A 17,832-nucleotide genomic window follows, 5' to 3' on the forward strand; every position below is an offset into this window, starting at 1 on the left:
TTGAAAGATATAATTTTAGTATGTCACAGGAAAGTGCTTGCTGTTTGTGTCTTTAGGGCTTGAGTGAAAAATATTTCCAATTTCACTTAAATTGCACATCAAACTCAAAGATGTAGAAAGTTCTTGCACAATAAAAATGTACTTTTTCGGTTTTTCAGACTTTGCTATGAATCTCTGACAGCACTTGAGATCCCCAATGACATGCTGCAATCCATACAAGACCTTATCCTTGATTTACGTGTTCGCTGTGTCTTTGTCACTTTACAGCATACCGCAGAAGGTAATTGTATGTCTGTCATGTTTTTACTATATATATATTTCTCTAGCGCTCATCGACAGACGTAGTCCTCGGTGATACACCACCTTCGGGTTATGTTACCTCCGCAGGAGCAGGACTAGACAGGAAATTAAAAAGCTCTGGCCACACCCTAGGGGCAGTCCCAGAGGGTATATCCTCTCTCTCTCTGCCTCAGCAAATCAGTTATTTTCTGTCTAGTTAGGAGTAAGGACCTAGACACCTTGCTGGGATCTTAGGTCCTGGCAAGAATTTTTTCTTAAAGGATTTTTTTTTTAGACAGCTTTTTTCTCCAGTGTTCCTGTGAGATCTTCAAGCAAGAAAGCTGAACTGGGCGACGGGCTGGATGTTGAGATCCGGTGGTCACCCCAGTTCAGCCTACGAGCGCGTGCAGGCCATAGCTCCGCGCTGGGTCGGCCGCGGCAAAGTCCCATTAAAGGACTGTCCACGCGAGTTAAACGTCTCGCCGAAACGCCAAAGACCATGAGTCACGGCGTCCGTATCGGTCGACAGCCTTCCCGCCCCGGTGGAGAGGGGTACTGTCAGGAGCTGGTGCCCGCCTGGTTCCGGTATGGTGAGTAGTATGTTCCCCCTTTTTCCCTGACGGGTTTTGTGGTGAACGCGGGCCCCTCTCTGTATGGTAAGAAAGAGTCCTTTCTATCCTATAACATGTCACAAATCCTCCTACTTTGAGTGTGATTTATGTGTGCAAAAGCCAGGAGGCTTGGCTTGGGAGCTAACAATCTATTGTATACATGTTTTAAAGATGTAATCTGTGGCATTCTGGGAATCTTATGGGTTAAGTATAAGCTACCTACCAGTCAGAAGCCACGGACATGTAGACTGCCTTCCAAATCAGATCTCCAGCTATTAGCAGGCCTCCCGAACGGCCACGCGGTCCGCCAGGGCCGGTACCGCCAACCACGCCATATCCCCATGCAGAGAGAGTGTTGTGTGCCCTGCAGCACACCGCTATTCAGTTTAGGCCGCCGCCATTTTTTTTTTTTGCTGGATCGCACGAGCCGCCATTTTGGCGTAGCCTCGTGTCTCCAGCATGGGGGCGGCCATGTTTGAGGTGATCCTACACCTCGTGGAGCTTGGGGGAGGCGCCGGAAGGCGTGCAGAGGGGCGGAGCCGCCTCCTTTCTTCCTGGGCAGCCAGCCAAAAGACTTCCTGTTTGTCAAGACAGCGCTGTAAGCTGTTGCAGTTTAACTCTGAGCATCAAGTGGTGAGCCTGGGGGTCTATCTCTCTCTCTCTCGATCGATAGGGATCCCTAAGCAGGTAACACTAAGGGGCTTTTTGTGGCGCTGGGGGTCAGAAAAAAAAAAAAAAAAAAGTTTTTTTCTTTACTTTTGAATTATATTATCCAGGAAGTAACTGGAGTTATTATGGACCCTGCCACACATATTCCCCCACCTGTTTCCCTCGAGGGGGCCTCGGGACCCGCCGGTGCACAGAGTATAGAGTCATTTACAGCAATTTTGGAGTCTATGGTGGCTCGGGTGGAGGCGGCCTGTCAGGGACGGGGGTCAAGGAAGCGACCCCCGCCTACCCCTATACCATCTGACACCTCTGACTCAGATTCAGAGATGGTCACGGCAGTTGCAGGTTCCTCTGCAAGGGCTGTTATCCCAGGTAAAGCCCCCTCAGACAGTGAGGAGGACGCTTCTTCTCTTGCTATAATTCAGGAAGAAGCATTGGTGGACGCACTAGTTGTGGCAGTGCAAGAAACCTTAAAACTTGAGGCTTTACCGGCAGAGGCAACTGAAACAGAGAGGCCTTTTGGGACTAATAAGCCCATCAAGACGGCGAAGGCTTTTCCTGTACCTAAATGTTTTGGTAATCAGATTAAAGGAGAATGGGAGCATTCTAAACGTACCTTTACTATTTCCAAGCGTATTGCTAGACGCTATCCGTTTGAGGAATCCATCATTAAGAAATGGACGGTACCACCAGTGGTGGATCCGCCTATTTCCAGGCTGAATAAAGCCACGGTTATTCCAGTGGAGGACACTTCGTCCTTTAAGGATCCGGTGGATCGAAAGATAGAAGCAGAGTCCCGCACTATCTTTTCTCTGATAGGGTCAGCATTTAGACCAGTAATCGTTATTGGTCTAGTTTCCCAGACACTTACGGAATGGGCGAAAATGGTACGCCAAGATCTTAGGGGAAAAGATATTCCCCAGGAGACATCTGATTTGATGGAACAGATCATACAAGGGCTACGGTTTATCTGTGACGCAGCCTTGGACACTACTCCCCTATTAGGGCATGCATCTAAGTTAGCAGTGATCCTCAGACGTGTGCTGTGGTTAAAATGCTGGTCAGCTGACCTAGGTTCCAAAAAGACCTTGACCAATCTCCCCTTTCAGGGGAATCGTCTATTTGGAGCCAACCTAGATGAAATCATTAAGGATGCCACTGGGGGCAAGAGCACTTTTTTGCCACAGGCTGCAAAAGCTAAAGGACCTCGCAACAAGCGAGGACCTTTCTTTACCGCCCATAAAGGGCGCCCGGCTGGTACTAGCGGGAAAGGCAAGACTCCTCCAGGAGGGTTCAAGAAGGGGACCAACCCAGCCAAACCCGAAGCAAAGGAGTACACAGCCTGAAGGTGCGCCCCCACCCGGTTTCAGGGTGGGGGGACGTTTTCACCGGTATTCAGGACATTAGATCGAGCATCAACCACTACTACCGGTGCGATTCTTCCCTTCCAACATTTAAGTACCACAGGAAGCGGTAGTTACCGTTCCCTGAAAAGATCTTTTCCTTTACCTTTTCCTAAGATTAGTCCCGATACCTCACAGGAATCGGATCTGGTTGACCAGATAGGCCAAGTAGCCTCTAGTCGGGTGACTTCGGTCCCTGAGGTTCAACCAGAAAAGATCACCTTTCCTGATAACTATCAGGTATCTGATAAATGTGTGGGAACAGAAAACGACCAGACTTTCTCGGATGGTCGGGGCCAGATAGCTCTAGGGACGCCTGGTTCAGATCCAATCAGCGCCAGTGGTCCTAGAAATTCTAGGCTGGCCTCCTCAAGCCGGCCTGGCCGACTTGGACATGTTAGTCGCAGACGTTCCGTGGGAACTTCGTCTCAGGGAGTGTCTGTGGTCTCAAGGACCAATTTACCTTCGTGCTTTACAGTCGCTGGTTTTAATGGCCTGGCCATTGAGACCCAAGTACTGAAGGACAGAGGTTTGTCTACTTCAGTCATTCCTACCCTTATTAAAGCAAGGAAAGCGACTTCCAGCAAAGTCTATTATCACACATGGAAGACTTATATTGCGTGGTGCGAATCTTTAGGATTTCCTCCACGTACCTATTCGGTGACTCGTATATTGGCCTTTTTGCAACAAGGGGTTGAGCAGAAGCTAGCCTTGAGCACCATCAAGGGTCAAGTTTCAGCATTAGCAATCTTCTTTCAGAAGCCTTTAGCTACCAAATCCTTGGTGCGGAATTTCATCCAGGGGGTGCGGCACCTGGCTCCTCCAGTCCGCGCGCCCTTACCGCCCTGGGATCTTAATTTGGTTTTGTCGGTTCTACAGAAACCTCCCTTTGAAAACATCAGGGAGATTCCCTTGCTTACTCTATCCCAGAAGGTGGCCTTCTTGGTGGCTATTACTTCTGCTCGCAGGGTGTCAGAACTGGCTGCATTATCATGCCAGTCACCATACCTAGTGATTCATAGGGATAAGGTAGTACTTCATCCTAAGCCATCTTTTCTTCCCAAGGTGGTTTCAGATTTTCATCTGAATGAAGATATTGTACTACCTTCCTTGTGTCCTCAGCCCAAGCATCATCGGGAACATGCGTTGCATTCCTTAGATGTGGTTCGGGCAATCAGGGTATACCTGAAAGCTACGGAATCATTCCGTAAGACGGATTCACTTTTTGTGATCACGGATGGCCCCAGAAAGGGTTTGCCTGCATCTGCCGCGACCATTGCCAAATGGATTAGACAAACGGTGGTACAGGCTTATTCTATTAAGGGTCAGAGTCCTCCGTTCCCTGTTAGGGCGCACTCCACTCGAGCGCTCAGTACTTCCTGGGCCTTTCGCCATCAGGCGTCAGTGGTCCAGGTATGTAAGGCGGCCACCTGGTCGTCGGTACATACCTTTACAAAATTCTATAAAATTGATGTGACGGCATCGGCGGATGCCTCATTTGGCCGCAAGGTTTTGCAGGCCGCAATTTGAGGAGACCGGTGGTCTACCTCGAGGGTTTTTTTCTGTTTGAAAAAAAAAAAAATTTGTTTTCTCTTTTTTTTGGTTGAGTCTCATCATTAAGGATGAGCATTGTAAACTTCTAGTTGGCACCGGTTGGGCCTTCTAGATTGGGATTTGATTTCCATTTTCCCACCCCTCAGTTGTGATACTGCTCTGGGACGTCCCGAAGGTGGTGTATCACCGAGGACTACGTCTGTCGATGAGCGCTAAAGAAAAATGGATTTTTGTAAAATCTTACCGTAAAATCCTTTTCTCTTAGCTCATCGACAGACGTAGTCCCCGCCCCTCTGTTTTGGAGTTGGGTTGGGTTAAATTCTCTAAGCACTGCTTTTTCACATAACTGATTTGCTGAGGCAGAGAGAGAGAGGATATACCCTCTGGGACTGCCCCTAGGGTGTGGCCAGAGCTTTTTAATTTCCTGTCTAGTCCTGCTCCTGCGGAGGTAACATAACCCGATGGTGGTGTATCACCGAGGACTACGTCTGTCGATGAGCTAAGAGAGAAGGATTTTACGGTAAGATTTTACAAAAATCCATTTATTGTAGTTGCCATCACTGCATCAAACATTGGGAGTTGTAAATGTCGTGCTCAGAAGAGATCTGTTTTAGATTTCTCTAGCGATCCTACATCCATATTTGATTGGGGTAATGTCTAGTTCCACTAACTCTTGCTAAGTTTTGAATAGACTAAGGAAGAGTTAGAACCTCTGTCAAGTTTTCATTGGTGACTGTGTCCACATTCAGGAGATTTCTATGCACTTCTGTGTAGAAACTGGAACAGAATCTAAGCAACATCTTTCCAAAAGGGATACATACAACATTTAAAAATGTTTTAAATATAGTTTACAAAGAACCTTTGTTATTAGTATGAACAGGAAATAAAGGAAGTTTCTGAAGCTAAAAACTAAAACTTATTTACTTGAATAAAAGACATTCTGTGATCAGAAGCCTTTGAAGTAACAGTTTTTGGGGCCAGTTTGACATACATAATTTATTTCATTATTTTTCAATGGTTTCAGTGAAAACACTTTCTGAAGCTCTCCATTTAACATCAAATATCATAGCACAGAGTATCCTGCTGCTGTCAGCCAGTGAGAAGGGAGCAGGGTGCAGGGCCAAGCTGTGCTCTTTGTGTCAATCGACACACAAAGCCCTGCTCGGTACCGAGCTTGCATGAGTGCCCCCATAGCACACGGCTTGCACACGGCAGGAGGCAGAAGCCCGGAGCACCGACGAGGGAACCGAGAAGAGGGGGATTGCATGGCATATTCGTTTAAATAAAAAATATGGGTTTATGCCTGAAATATAGGCATATTATTTTTTTTTTTTTACATATTTGTGTTGAACATTTCTTCGAATTTTACTTTTTAATCTTAATTTCATCTATGTGTTGGGGTGGTTGTGGGACAGAAGGGCTATAATACATGTGTATGATGCTCACCTTTGCATTATATATTTGCGTATTGTTTCACATGGCCCAGGGTGTCAAATAATAACATATTGGGCAAAAAATTTTTGTGTGAGCTGAGAGCAGAAGTTTAAAATTAATAATTAGTGAAAGGTCAAAGATGTAGCTAGAAAGTCAAATATTTGACACCAGAAGGCTTAAAGCTGATGTCCAGCTTCACTCTCCTTTTAGATTTCCTACCCGAACATGTGCGCCCTCTGGGCATGTTGTGTAAACTATATGTAACCTCAGCTACATACAGTATAAAGCACTGTGTTGCAGGTGTGACAAGACCTTATCTTCTCACACGTGGAGTGGCAGGATTTTGACATCACAATCTTCGATTTGTCCAGTCGAAGGAAGCTTTGAATTCCATTTCAGCCCGACTCTTTTTTTGATCCAAGTGTCAGACGGGAAGGTCTCAACTCACACCCGCAACACAGTACTGTATACTGTATGTATCTGTTTGGTGAAAGTAAAACTGGACCCCAGCTTTAAATATACTGACATTGCCATGTAGTATGAAAAAAATCTGTATTTATGTTACATTCTTTAAAACGCTGGTTAAGGTGAGAGACCTTTAGTTTGATAGGGGTATAGTATATTTGGTGAAACAGTTTTATCTGAATCATCTGGTAACGGGAGGAAACTACCAAGACCACTTAAGTATTCTCAAATTCCTTCCAATTATCGGAAGGTATCTGGAGCACCACAGAGATGCATCTCGACCTATTCCCACTTCAAGCTTTTTTTTAATTCAATGGCCTGGCGTAGTTGTGCATACGTGAACTGTGTAAGGAAGTAGGATGAGGGGTCTTAAAGGGTTGTGGAAAGGTTTTAAACTGGCCTTTGTGGGAGAGATTATGTAAATATTTTATTCCCTTGTCACTCCAGAAGGTTATAATCATATGATGCAATAAATTGAGTTGTATAGTGTTGCTCCACATAGTGATATTTGGGGAATATGACCAGTTGTCATAAGGAAAACATTTTTGAGCATGTGGGAGGATAAGTAAGGAGATGTTGAGGTAGTGGGGGACATTTTATATACTACATAATCAGCTGCAGCCGCTGATTAGGGTATTTTGATAGCAGTGAGGGCCACTCTAAGGATGGCCATACACAAAGCTAAATTCTTTCCTGCAACCAAGAGTTGCAGGAAGTGTTGATGCGGGAATCCCTCTTGCTGGGCCATTGTCTTCTCCTGGCAGGGGAACGGGGAAAGCCACCCCTGCCTGGGAGAATACAGTGATTATTGCTAGCATTGATAACAGCGGCTAGTGATACTCACAGGTAAAACCTGGCATGCTGGTGGTAGCCAAATTGATCGATTGATCACTTTGGTACATTCAGCCTGCTCATACACGATTCGATTCAATGTCCCAGCAGGGGGAATTCTTCCAACCACCTCGTTTGTATGGCATGTGGAGTGTATGGGCCAGCATTAGTGCCTATGAGTGATCATTTAGTAATTATTACAGTTATTTTTAAACTGTGAGATATGGTGCCCTGTAGTGCTTCTATACATTTCATTCTCACATCCTGCACAGAGCAGGTGACATTTTGAAAAAAAGCTGTGCTGGCTGCTATAATAGGAAAAGAGGAGTGGTGCAAAATGTTGGGACTTAGACCCCTTTCACACAGGGCGGATTCCTTTTCGATCAGCAGGGGATCAACTTTGCAGAGTTCTGGTATTGCACAGAGTGGTCCGGAACCTCTTCTTTGGGGTTCCCTGCTGGCTCTCTAGTCTCCTTCTTCTTCTCTGTGTGTCCCCATAGGAAGCTGCTTACTCTGGTGGCACACCTGTGGGTACGCCCCAAGGCAGACGCAGCCAAGCACGGTTGAGCCCTGCCCCCTGCTCCCTCCTCACAGTATTGGATTAACAACAACAGGAGCCAGTGTCTCCCGCTCTTGCCTCAGTGTCCTGTGAGGAGAGCGACAGAGGAGAGCACCACTGCAGGCGGCTCTGTAATGGATCAAAAAAAAAACTTGTGAAAGTATAAGTGGGGGGAGGTGGATACATTGGCAGGGAATGCATTAATGTAAAATATGTGCTGCCTTTACGACCATTTTAAGAAACATTGGAGTTGATTTATTAGCCATAGACAATCAGCTTCTAACTTCAGCGTGTTCAGTTAAAGTGTTACTAAACCCAGGAGCCTGCATTCACTATATCTGGTCTCCCACAGTACACAGTACATGTAAATGCAATTATTTTAGTAAATATAAACTGCTAAATACCTTTTCTCATCAGCAGTATATAGCAGTCTTGTGACTTCTATCAGTGTCTGGTTAAAGCTTGTAGGAGGAGTTTTCATTCTACTCTGACTGTCCTATGAGGTAGAAGGACCCCTGACCCTCTCTCTGGACAGTGCTCCTGTTGGATGAAGTGGTCCTGTGCTGATCACATGCACCCTTCTAGGACAAAAAAAAACCTAGCAATTCACACCAAACTGAGCATGCACAGAGTGACTAAGAAGGCTCTGCCTTATCAGGAGATGGATTGGGGGCTGTGGAAGAAGAGGAGGATCAGAGAAGACAGGATCAAACAGCCTTTTTATACAATGCAGAGGATTAACCCCTTATATTCCACAATGAGTATAACAAGTATGCTTTACTGCATATACATACTGATTTTACTGTTGTGGGTTTAGTAACACTTTAAGCTTTGACAAAAAAAAAACAACAAACAGGAAACTGATTGGTTTCTACGCAGAGCTGCGCCAGATTTTGCACTCTCCAACTTTAGTAAATCAACCCTATTGGCTTACATGAAAAACACCCTAATAAATATTTCTCCAGGGTTTCCAGTTTGCAGAGTCATGTCAAATCCCTATAGTCTTGTCTGTTGTAATAATTTCTAAGAATGTATATTAAAAGTATTATTAATAAAGCAATATTTGATGTTAATGCTAAATACTGTTTTTTTTCAGAGGTAAAACGACTAGCTGACAAAGAAGATTGGGTTGTTGATAACGAAGGTTTAACGTCTTTGGTAAGTACGTTTTTTTAAGGGTTTTTTTTTTTTTTTTTTTTTTTTTTTGTATGCAAACACTATCAGTTTAAATAAAATGCAATTTGCCATATTCCACTTTCCACCTTCTCCCTTACCTCCCCACATAAGCTGTGTAATGGCCTCCTATCAGTTTTACCATATTGAGGACCGCTTTAAGTGGAGAGATCAGTGTGCATATCATTTTTCTAAAGCCCAACTCAGTAGTACAAAAGAACTAATTGTGCTTTATCAGATTCATGTTGTCTGCTTGGCACATTTTTGCAGTGGCTAACAAATCTAGAAAGTTAGTAGCTTGAACCAAAAGAATTAAACTTTTTTGCTTGTTTTTGAGAAGGAGAAATTTGACTGTGAAATGTGTCACCAGTCTGCAATTATATCTACATTGAAATGTGTTTATATAGATTTCTGCAAAAATAAGTGGCATAAAAACCCGAAAGAGAACCTACCTCGATAGAAAGGGGACCCAAAGCAGAAAAAAATACATTAATTATTATGGGCTATATTCTCAGGAATATAATTATAAAACACAATTATAAAACACATATTTTACATAGAGTGCATCTGGAAAATATTTACAGCGCTTCACTTTTTCCACATTTGTTGCAGTCTTATTCCAAAATGGATTAAATTCATTATTTTCCTCTAAATTATCTAAACAATACCCCAGATTGACGAAGTGAAAGAAGTTTGTTTGAAATCTTTGAAAATTTAATAAAAAATAAAAAAAACACATATATAGAAGTATTCACAGCCTATGATGGGAGTGCCCTGTGGTAAAGCCATTCTGGAACTGGATTGTCACCTTCCTGTCTTCTGTATCAACAACCCCTATAGAAGGTAACCCTGCAACAGCACTCCTCATACTACACCACGAGTCTTGAACCTCAATGCAAACCCCCTTTCTTGTACATGGCATCATAGCAGCCAGGAGAACGATAGCTGTTGCCTGTAAACGAACTGATCCTCCGGATTGCTCTCTTTCTTCAACACCTGAACACCAGCACAATATTCAAGCTGATGTTCGCCATTAAAAATGGCAAACATGCACCCTTCTGGAAGCAATGGCACAAGTGGCTGAATCATTTGGACTGCACAGCAAGTATCTAATATCTTTAACCTACCTTAGGTATCCTGTAGAGGCCTTCCTTACCTACAGATTTTGTCTATTGTATACTACCATGTTACGTATTGCATCCTCACTCATGGGTTCCTTATTCCTGTATTACTTAACCTCTCATTAGGTGTTCTTGCATGGCAAGACCACTTACTGTTATCTCACATATATATTCTTATTATTATAGCCAAATTTACCACCCTAACTCCTCCCACAGTTTTTATACTACATAGCCAGTATATGGTTCACAAAATATCGTCGTTTTTATGGCGAAATTGGTCCCTTGGGAATTAAAGGCGGAATGTTCAAAACTAGAGTGGGAGCTGAAAAATCAGGACATGATTTCTAAACTGCCACCACTCCCTCATTTTCAAGCCACACCACACACACCACACACACACACCACACACACACACACCACACACACTACACCCGACACACACACACACACACCACACACACTACACGGCAAGAACACTTCACACAATTTCCCCGGAAATTGTACGTTTTCTAGTTTATGTACCATATTGTTGAATGACTTACTACTGTACAAGCTCTATAATTACCAACTCTGGCACTGTTGAGACCTAATTTGTTAGCCTAGGTTCACACTGAGGCTGTTTTGAAATGGTGTGAGTTCAGCTGAACTCGCACGATTTCAAGCCAACATTTCAGCTTGATTTTGGCAGCGTTTTCACAGACTAGAAATCGCCCTCCAAAGTCGTCAAAAGTAGTACAGAAACGACTTTTGGGAATCGGGGATTAAGGGAGGTGACCAAGAACCTGATGGTCACTCTGATAGAGCTCCAGCATTTCTCTGGAGAGAGGAGAACCTTACAGAAGAACAATCATCTCTGCAGCACTCCACCAATCGGACCTGTATAGTAGAGTGTACAGTATGAGATGTAAGTGAGTAAATACCCCTTGCGTTCTTTCTTTTTTTATATGCATGTTTATATACCTATACATATGCAAGTGTGATCCCACCCCCAATTACCTGAGAAGTGGCGTCCCTGTCAAAGGACACATGTATAAATGTGCGCTAAGACTAAGGGTGATCATTCACTATCTTGGCTCTGAGGAAGAGGGTTTGCCCTTGAAACGCGTCAACCAAACCACGGATTCCATCTGTTCTTCCATCCTGGCAGAGTACAGCGGTTCTCAGGGCAACTGGTTCCACTTGCTTAGACATGCGCACTTAGTCATGCATTTGTGAGTATAACAATTGTTGTTTTATGTTCCAATAAAATAGATTTTGGTAATGTGCTAGGTCTGTGCGCCCCTCTCTTAAAGAGGTCTTTCAGTGCGTAAGGATACCCATTGTCCTGAGGGGACAGCAAGGCCGCGGGCGCAAAGGAAGAGTTTTTATACTCCATTCACCTCATGGGTTCTCTGTATGGTAGAGTGGCCAGGCAGAAGCCACGCCTCAGCAAAAGGCACAGGACAGCCCACCTGGAGTTTGCCAAAAGGCAACTGAAGGAATCTCAGACCATGAGAAACAAAGTTTTCTGGTCTAATAAAACAAAGATTGAACGCTTTGTCTTGAATGGTGTCCTGTCTGGAGGAAACCGGGCACCGCTCATTACCTGGCCAGTACCATCCCTACAGTGAAGCATGGTGGTGGCAGCATCATGCTGTGGGGATGTTTTTCAGCAGCAGGAACTGGGAGATTAGTCAGGATCGAGGGAAAGAGGAATGCAGCAATGTACAGAGACATCCTTGATGAAAACCTGCTCCAGAGTGCTCTGGACCTCAGACTGGGGCAAAGGTTCATCTTCCAACAGGACAACAGACAATGATCTAAGCACACAGCCAATATAACAAAGGAGTGGCTACGGGAGAACTGTGTGAATGTCCTTGAGCGGCCCAGCCAGAGCCCAGACTTGAACCCAATTGAACATATCTGCAGAGATCTAAAAATGGCTGTGCACAGATGCTCCCCATTCAACCTGATGGAGCTTGAGAGGTTCTGCAAAGAAGAATGGGAGAAACTGCCCACAAAAAGGTGTGCCAAGCTTGTAGCTTGTAATTGGTGCCAAAGGTGCTTCAACAAATTATTGAGCAAAGACTGTGAATACTTCTGTACATGTGATTTTTTTTTTTATTTTTATTTTTTTATAAATTTGCAAAGAACAAACTTCTTTCACGTTGCTATTCTGGGGTATTGTTTGTAGAATTTTGAGGAAAATAATGAATTTAATCAATTTTGGAATAAGACTAACATAACAAAATGTTGAAAAAGTGAAGCTCTCGGAATACTTTCCGGATGCACTGTAGATACAACAATGTAAGTGTATATATACTATGACCCCAAGCATACTGTTGTAAAAAAAAAAAAAATGCACCCTGAGCATCTTTGTATTCACATTGCTGACCTATAACTGGTCAGCCAAGTATCTGAGCAATCATATCATGAGGTTTGCAGATGTTGAGTCAAAATACAGGGAAGAAACTGGAGGCCTGGTGAAAAATAAAACAATCTCTCCCTCAATGTAAAGAAAACAAGAGACAATTGTGGACCTTAGGAAGACCAGCACCCCCCACCCACATTTGGGGTGCAGTTGTTGAGATGGTCTTGTGTTTTAAATATCCGGGGTGATAATCTCCTCTTTAACACTAGTGCAATGAACAAGGGTTACCAACCCCTTATATTTTTAGGAAGTTTGAAGTGAGCTGGCCTCAGCACGTCCTCACTGTTAACCACATATCTATACAAGGAAGTATCTTCACTTATTGCATCACTGCGTGGTACACTAACTGCTCAGCTACTAACAGATAGGCACTTCAGTGGGTGATAAAGATTGCAAACAGTGTCCCTGGCATTGGCATACCCACATCAGTGTTATTTATAACAGCAGATACAGAAAAACAGCCCTCAATATCATGAGGGATGCTTCCCATACTGTGCAAGATCTTTACTTTACCCATAGTGCTTTGGGAATCTGTTGTCATGTATTATGTGTGTGTGTGTATAGCGTTTAGGAGTGTAAGCTTTAAAATAAAAAAGAAAATTTAACAAATAGGAGGTGCCTGTAAGTGCAGAAAACAAAAAGACTTTATATTGCCAAAGGATAAAAAAGCACTTACTAGCATTAAAATAAAACCAGGCTCACCATAGGATGTGGCAAGGAATCCAGCATTTCAGAGCATCAATTGGCTCCTTCATGCCGATAGCTCAGACACGTGACCATGTCTTTATATACCCATTGGGGGCGAGGTCATAGTTGGGACTATGGGCAGGAACTGGGATAGCAGTAAAAGGTGATAAATAGATATAGATACTAAATAGTAGTATTATTTTGTATCTATATCTATTTATCGCCTTTTACCCATTGCCTTTTATGTATAAATCAACATTCCGGGCTGTGGCTGCTGCTATCCAGTTCCTGCCCATAGTCCTGCCTATGACCTCACCCCCAGTGGGTATAAAAAGACATAGTCATGTGTTTGAGTTATCGGCATGAAGAAGGAGCCAATTAATTCTCAGAAACGCATCCCGCCCCTTTGACATCACTTCCTGGCAATCGCGTTCCACGCTGGTCCTGGGCGCCTTCCGCTGACGCCACATCCGGGTCCTGGATTCCACGCTGGTCCCGGCAGTGCTGCCTTCCTGGTCCTTTCGCCTGCAGCCCCCTCTGCTGGTTGGTTGGGATCTCACCATCAAGCTGCACATCGGACCACCCCTGTCACCACCTGTCACTGGATTCCTTACCACATCCTATGCCGAGCCTGGTTTTATTTTAACGCTAGTAAATGCATTTTTATCCTTTGGCAATAAAAGTTTCTGTTTGTTTTCTTTGTACCAGAGTTTGCTTCCCTTTTGGAGTTGCTGCCCTAGTGCTGCTGAGACACCTGCTTGCCTGTTCTGAATCCAATCCATTGCGGACATCTCCTCTGATTAGAATCTACTATTCAGAGCACCCTCCATCTCCTCATCCTGGTTATCTAATATAAAATAGCTTCTCTTTAACATTGTAATTGAAGATTGCAATCATGTGTATACAAAGAGGCAGCCATTTTTAATCTTTACGTATACATGCTCTGCTTTCCGTTTGATAGTGCTGACAGTGGTTGTGGTTTGCTTTCCTCAGTTTAACTAAAGCATACCAGGTCTTTGTCTTTCAGACAAAATATATTCTTTCTTTGTAACTGATGCTTTTATTTCACCAGTCAATAATCAGCAAGGCATACTGACTTTGCCTAATGTTCAAGTGAATGCTAGACATAAAATCTACACATCTGTATGCTAATTGAAATGTGGTACAGCAAACACAATTAATTAGAAGCAATAATAGATCGAAATGACTATAGTTTTGCTTTATTATCTGTTTAACTCTACTGAGTTTACAAAGGAGTAAGACATGGTTTGAACTCCTTCTGGGTCTGTTATGCTGTCTCTGACCTTGTGCTGCAGATCCTGCAGCGTCAATGCATGCAAAGCGCAAGTTACAACAATGCATAGATGTGAAGGGTCCTTTAGGGTGCCGGTAAACGGTGCATGTATGTTTACTGTAAATCATTAGCATAATAATACATTTTGTTATTGTGTTTTTTTTTTTTTTATAGCCAACTCACTTTGAGCAGTGTGTTCTCCAGTCATTGCAGTCACTAAAAGGAGTTTTGGAATGCAAGCCTGCTGAAGCCAGCGTAAGTATTCTGTTCTTTCAGTTATTTAGATACAGTAGAGATGGTGCATGCAAAATGCTTTTGCAAGGTATAGCAGTGCCAAACCTAGTTACGTAATCCACCTCTGTAGTTAACCAGTGAAGAAAGAAGTAAACGTATAAAATATCACACTGTATACACTTCGCCTGAAGCGTTTGTAAGTTTTCCAGGTGTCTGCACTGGGAGCTCCACAGGCCATTAATGCATGGTAATGTAATAGGGGCATATTAACGCAGGAAATTAATATAAATCTCCCCAAAGTTTGGGGAAATACCCCATTTTATAGTAGCCAGCAATGATCATTGTATTCTGACAACTGGGAATCCTCCCACTATAAGGATACAAAAGCTTCAGGGGGGTATTTTCAATATGAAGCTAAGATCAAGAACAATATTTTTGCTATAAAAAATATCCCAAAAAAAAAAAAAAATATATATATATATATACACTGAACATAATTATAAATGCAACACTTTTGTCTTTGCCCCCATTTTTCATGAACGGAACTCAAAGATCTAAGACTTTTTCTGCGCACTTCTCCTTTGCAGAGATAATCCATCCACTTCACAGGTGTGGCATATCAAGACAGCATGATTATTGCACAGGTGTGCCTTAGGCTGGCCACAATAAAAGGCCACTCTAAAATGTGCAGTTTTATCACACAGCACAATGCCGCAGATGTCGCAAGTTTTGAGGGAGCGTGCAATTGGCATGCTGACTGCAGGAATGTCCACCAGAGCTGTTGCCCGTGAATTGAATGTTCATTTCTCTACCATAAGCCGTCTCCAAGGGCGTTTCAGAGAATTTGGCAGTACATCCAACCAGCCTCACAACAGCAGACCATGTGTAACCACACCAGCCCAGAACCTCCACATCCAGCATCTTCACCTCCAAGATCGTCTGAGACCAGCCACCTGGACAGTTGCTGCAACAATCGGTTTGCATAGCCAAAGAATTTTTGAATAAACTGTCAGAAACTGTCTCAGAGAAGCTCATCTGCATGTTCGTCGTCCTCATCGGGGTCTCGACCTGACTGCAGTTCGTCATCATAAACAACTTGAGTGGCAAATGCTCACATTCAATGGCGCCTGGCACTTTGGAGAGGTGTTCTCTTTACGGATGAATCCCGGTTTTCACTGTACAGGGCAGATGGCAGACCGTGTGTAATGGCACCATGTGGGTGAGCAGTTTGCTGACATGAACGTTGTGGATCGAGTGGCCCATGGTGGAAGTGGGGTTATGGTATGGGCAGGCGTATGTTATGAACAACGAACACAAGTGCATTTTATTGATGGCAATTTGAATGCACAGAGATACCGTGACGAGATCCTGAGGCCCATTGTTGTGCCATTCATCCACGACCATCACCTCATGTTGCAGCATGATAATGCACGGTCCCATGTTACAAAGATCTGTACACAATTCCTAGAAGCTGAAAACATCCCAGTTCTTGCATGGCCAACATACTCACCAGACATATCACCCATTGAGCATGCTCTGGATTGGTGTATGTGACAGCAACTCTGCACAGCCATTGAAGAGGAGTGGACCAACATTCCACAGGCCACAATAAACAACCTGATCAACTCTATGCAAAGGAGATGTGTTGCACTTCATGAGGCAAATGGTGGTCACACAAGACACTGACTGGTTTTCAAACCCCCCCAATACAGTAAAACTGCACAGTGGCCTTTATTGTGGCCAGCCTAAGGCACACCTGTGCAATAATCATGCTGTCTAATTAGTATCTTGATATGCCACACCTGTGAGGTGGATGGATTATCTCGGCAAATGAGAAGTGCTCACTAACACAGGTTTTGACATTCAGCTCATGAAAAATGGGGGCAAAAACAAAAGTATTGCGTTTATAAATTTGTTCAGTGTATTTCTTTATATACTTTGGCCAAAATGTATACTTTTACACGTCTTTCATAAACAGAATCCCAATAAGTGTAAGTTATAGTGCTTACAAACCATGGTATATATATACTGGAAATTTTATTTCTATACTACATATGGCTTTGATCAGCAACTTATAATGGGACTGCAATAGTGCTGCAGGCAATTTAAAACGAACTGACACGGGGGTGGGGACTGACTAAATGCCACTAATACTGTAATCATAGCTAATACTATACACTGTCACGGTAGTAATGACAGTGGCTGGGAAGGGGTAAACATCTAGCGCAATCAAGGGGTTAAATGTGTACCTAACAATGTGCAATGAGTGCTACTTTTTACTACAGATCTCTTTGTTTCTTATCCTAAAAAAAAAACAGAGATATCTCCATCTGTACAGAGCCCTGTGTTGTGATTGGACACAGCCGATCAGCAGGTCCCGGCCATGAATCATTGGCCAGGACTTGCTGACAGACTCCCGCTGTTCACAATCACAGCGGATGTCAGTGGGAGAGCATGCATACACTCGTCCTAAACCTGGAAGCAGGGAGCTGCATACAGGTAGGTTGCTTTGCCTGTGCAGGTTGCATGTCCACTGTACATTGCAGGCGGGAGGCCTGCAAGTGGTTTAAGGATAACTCTACTTTTGTGGGGGAAAAAAATATACAGTTGCAACACAAACCATATTGTAATAATACATTTTTAATTTTGAATGGAGCAAGGTAGGGTTATAATCTCTATCAGATTTTGTTTCGCCATCTGTGTTCTATTGTGGAGATTTTCCTTCACTTCCTGTTCCATAGCCAATCATGAAGTGAGAGGAAATCCCTACAAATTAAGGGAATTCCTTTGGGGACCCCACAGGTCACCAGAACTAGTGTCTCTATTGGAAGACTTCCCCTCCTCTATCACTCCCGCCCCCCAGAAATGTAATTTCCTGCTTGTGTGAGTGGTGGTGTTACTCCTAAAGTATTGCTTAAAAAGACATTGAAAAAGCTCCAGTAAATACACAGAACCGAAAAAGCTACAGAAACTTATGGAAAAGCTTTAGTGTTTTTCAGGTCACAGTAAAAGAATATACAATAATGTGGTGTACATATTTAACCATATGTTAATGAAATACATAGTTTGCAAAATTGATAAGTTGCTTTTGTTGTGCTGGGTTCATAT

General features: G+C 43.4%; 1 protein-coding gene across 2 annotated transcripts in view; it reads left to right on the forward strand.

Moving 5' to 3' along the window:
- Positions 1-17,832, forward strand: part of EXOC2 (exocyst complex component 2) — a 366,356-nt gene that overhangs the window by 215,771 nt on the left and 132,753 nt on the right. For both annotated transcript variants that reach the window (XM_082258649.1, XM_082258650.1), the window contains 3 exons: positions 159-280; positions 8,902-8,963; positions 14,665-14,745. In XM_082258649.1, coding sequence (XP_082114775.1) covers positions 159-280; positions 8,902-8,963; positions 14,665-14,745 — 265 coding nt within the window. The remainder of the gene's footprint in view (positions 1-158; positions 281-8,901; positions 8,964-14,664; positions 14,746-17,832) is intronic.

This window comes from Pelophylax lessonae (assembly GCF_965119305.1).
Source record: "Pelophylax lessonae genome assembly, chromosome: 5".
NCBI lineage: Eukaryota > Metazoa > Chordata > Amphibia > Anura > Ranidae > Pelophylax > Pelophylax lessonae.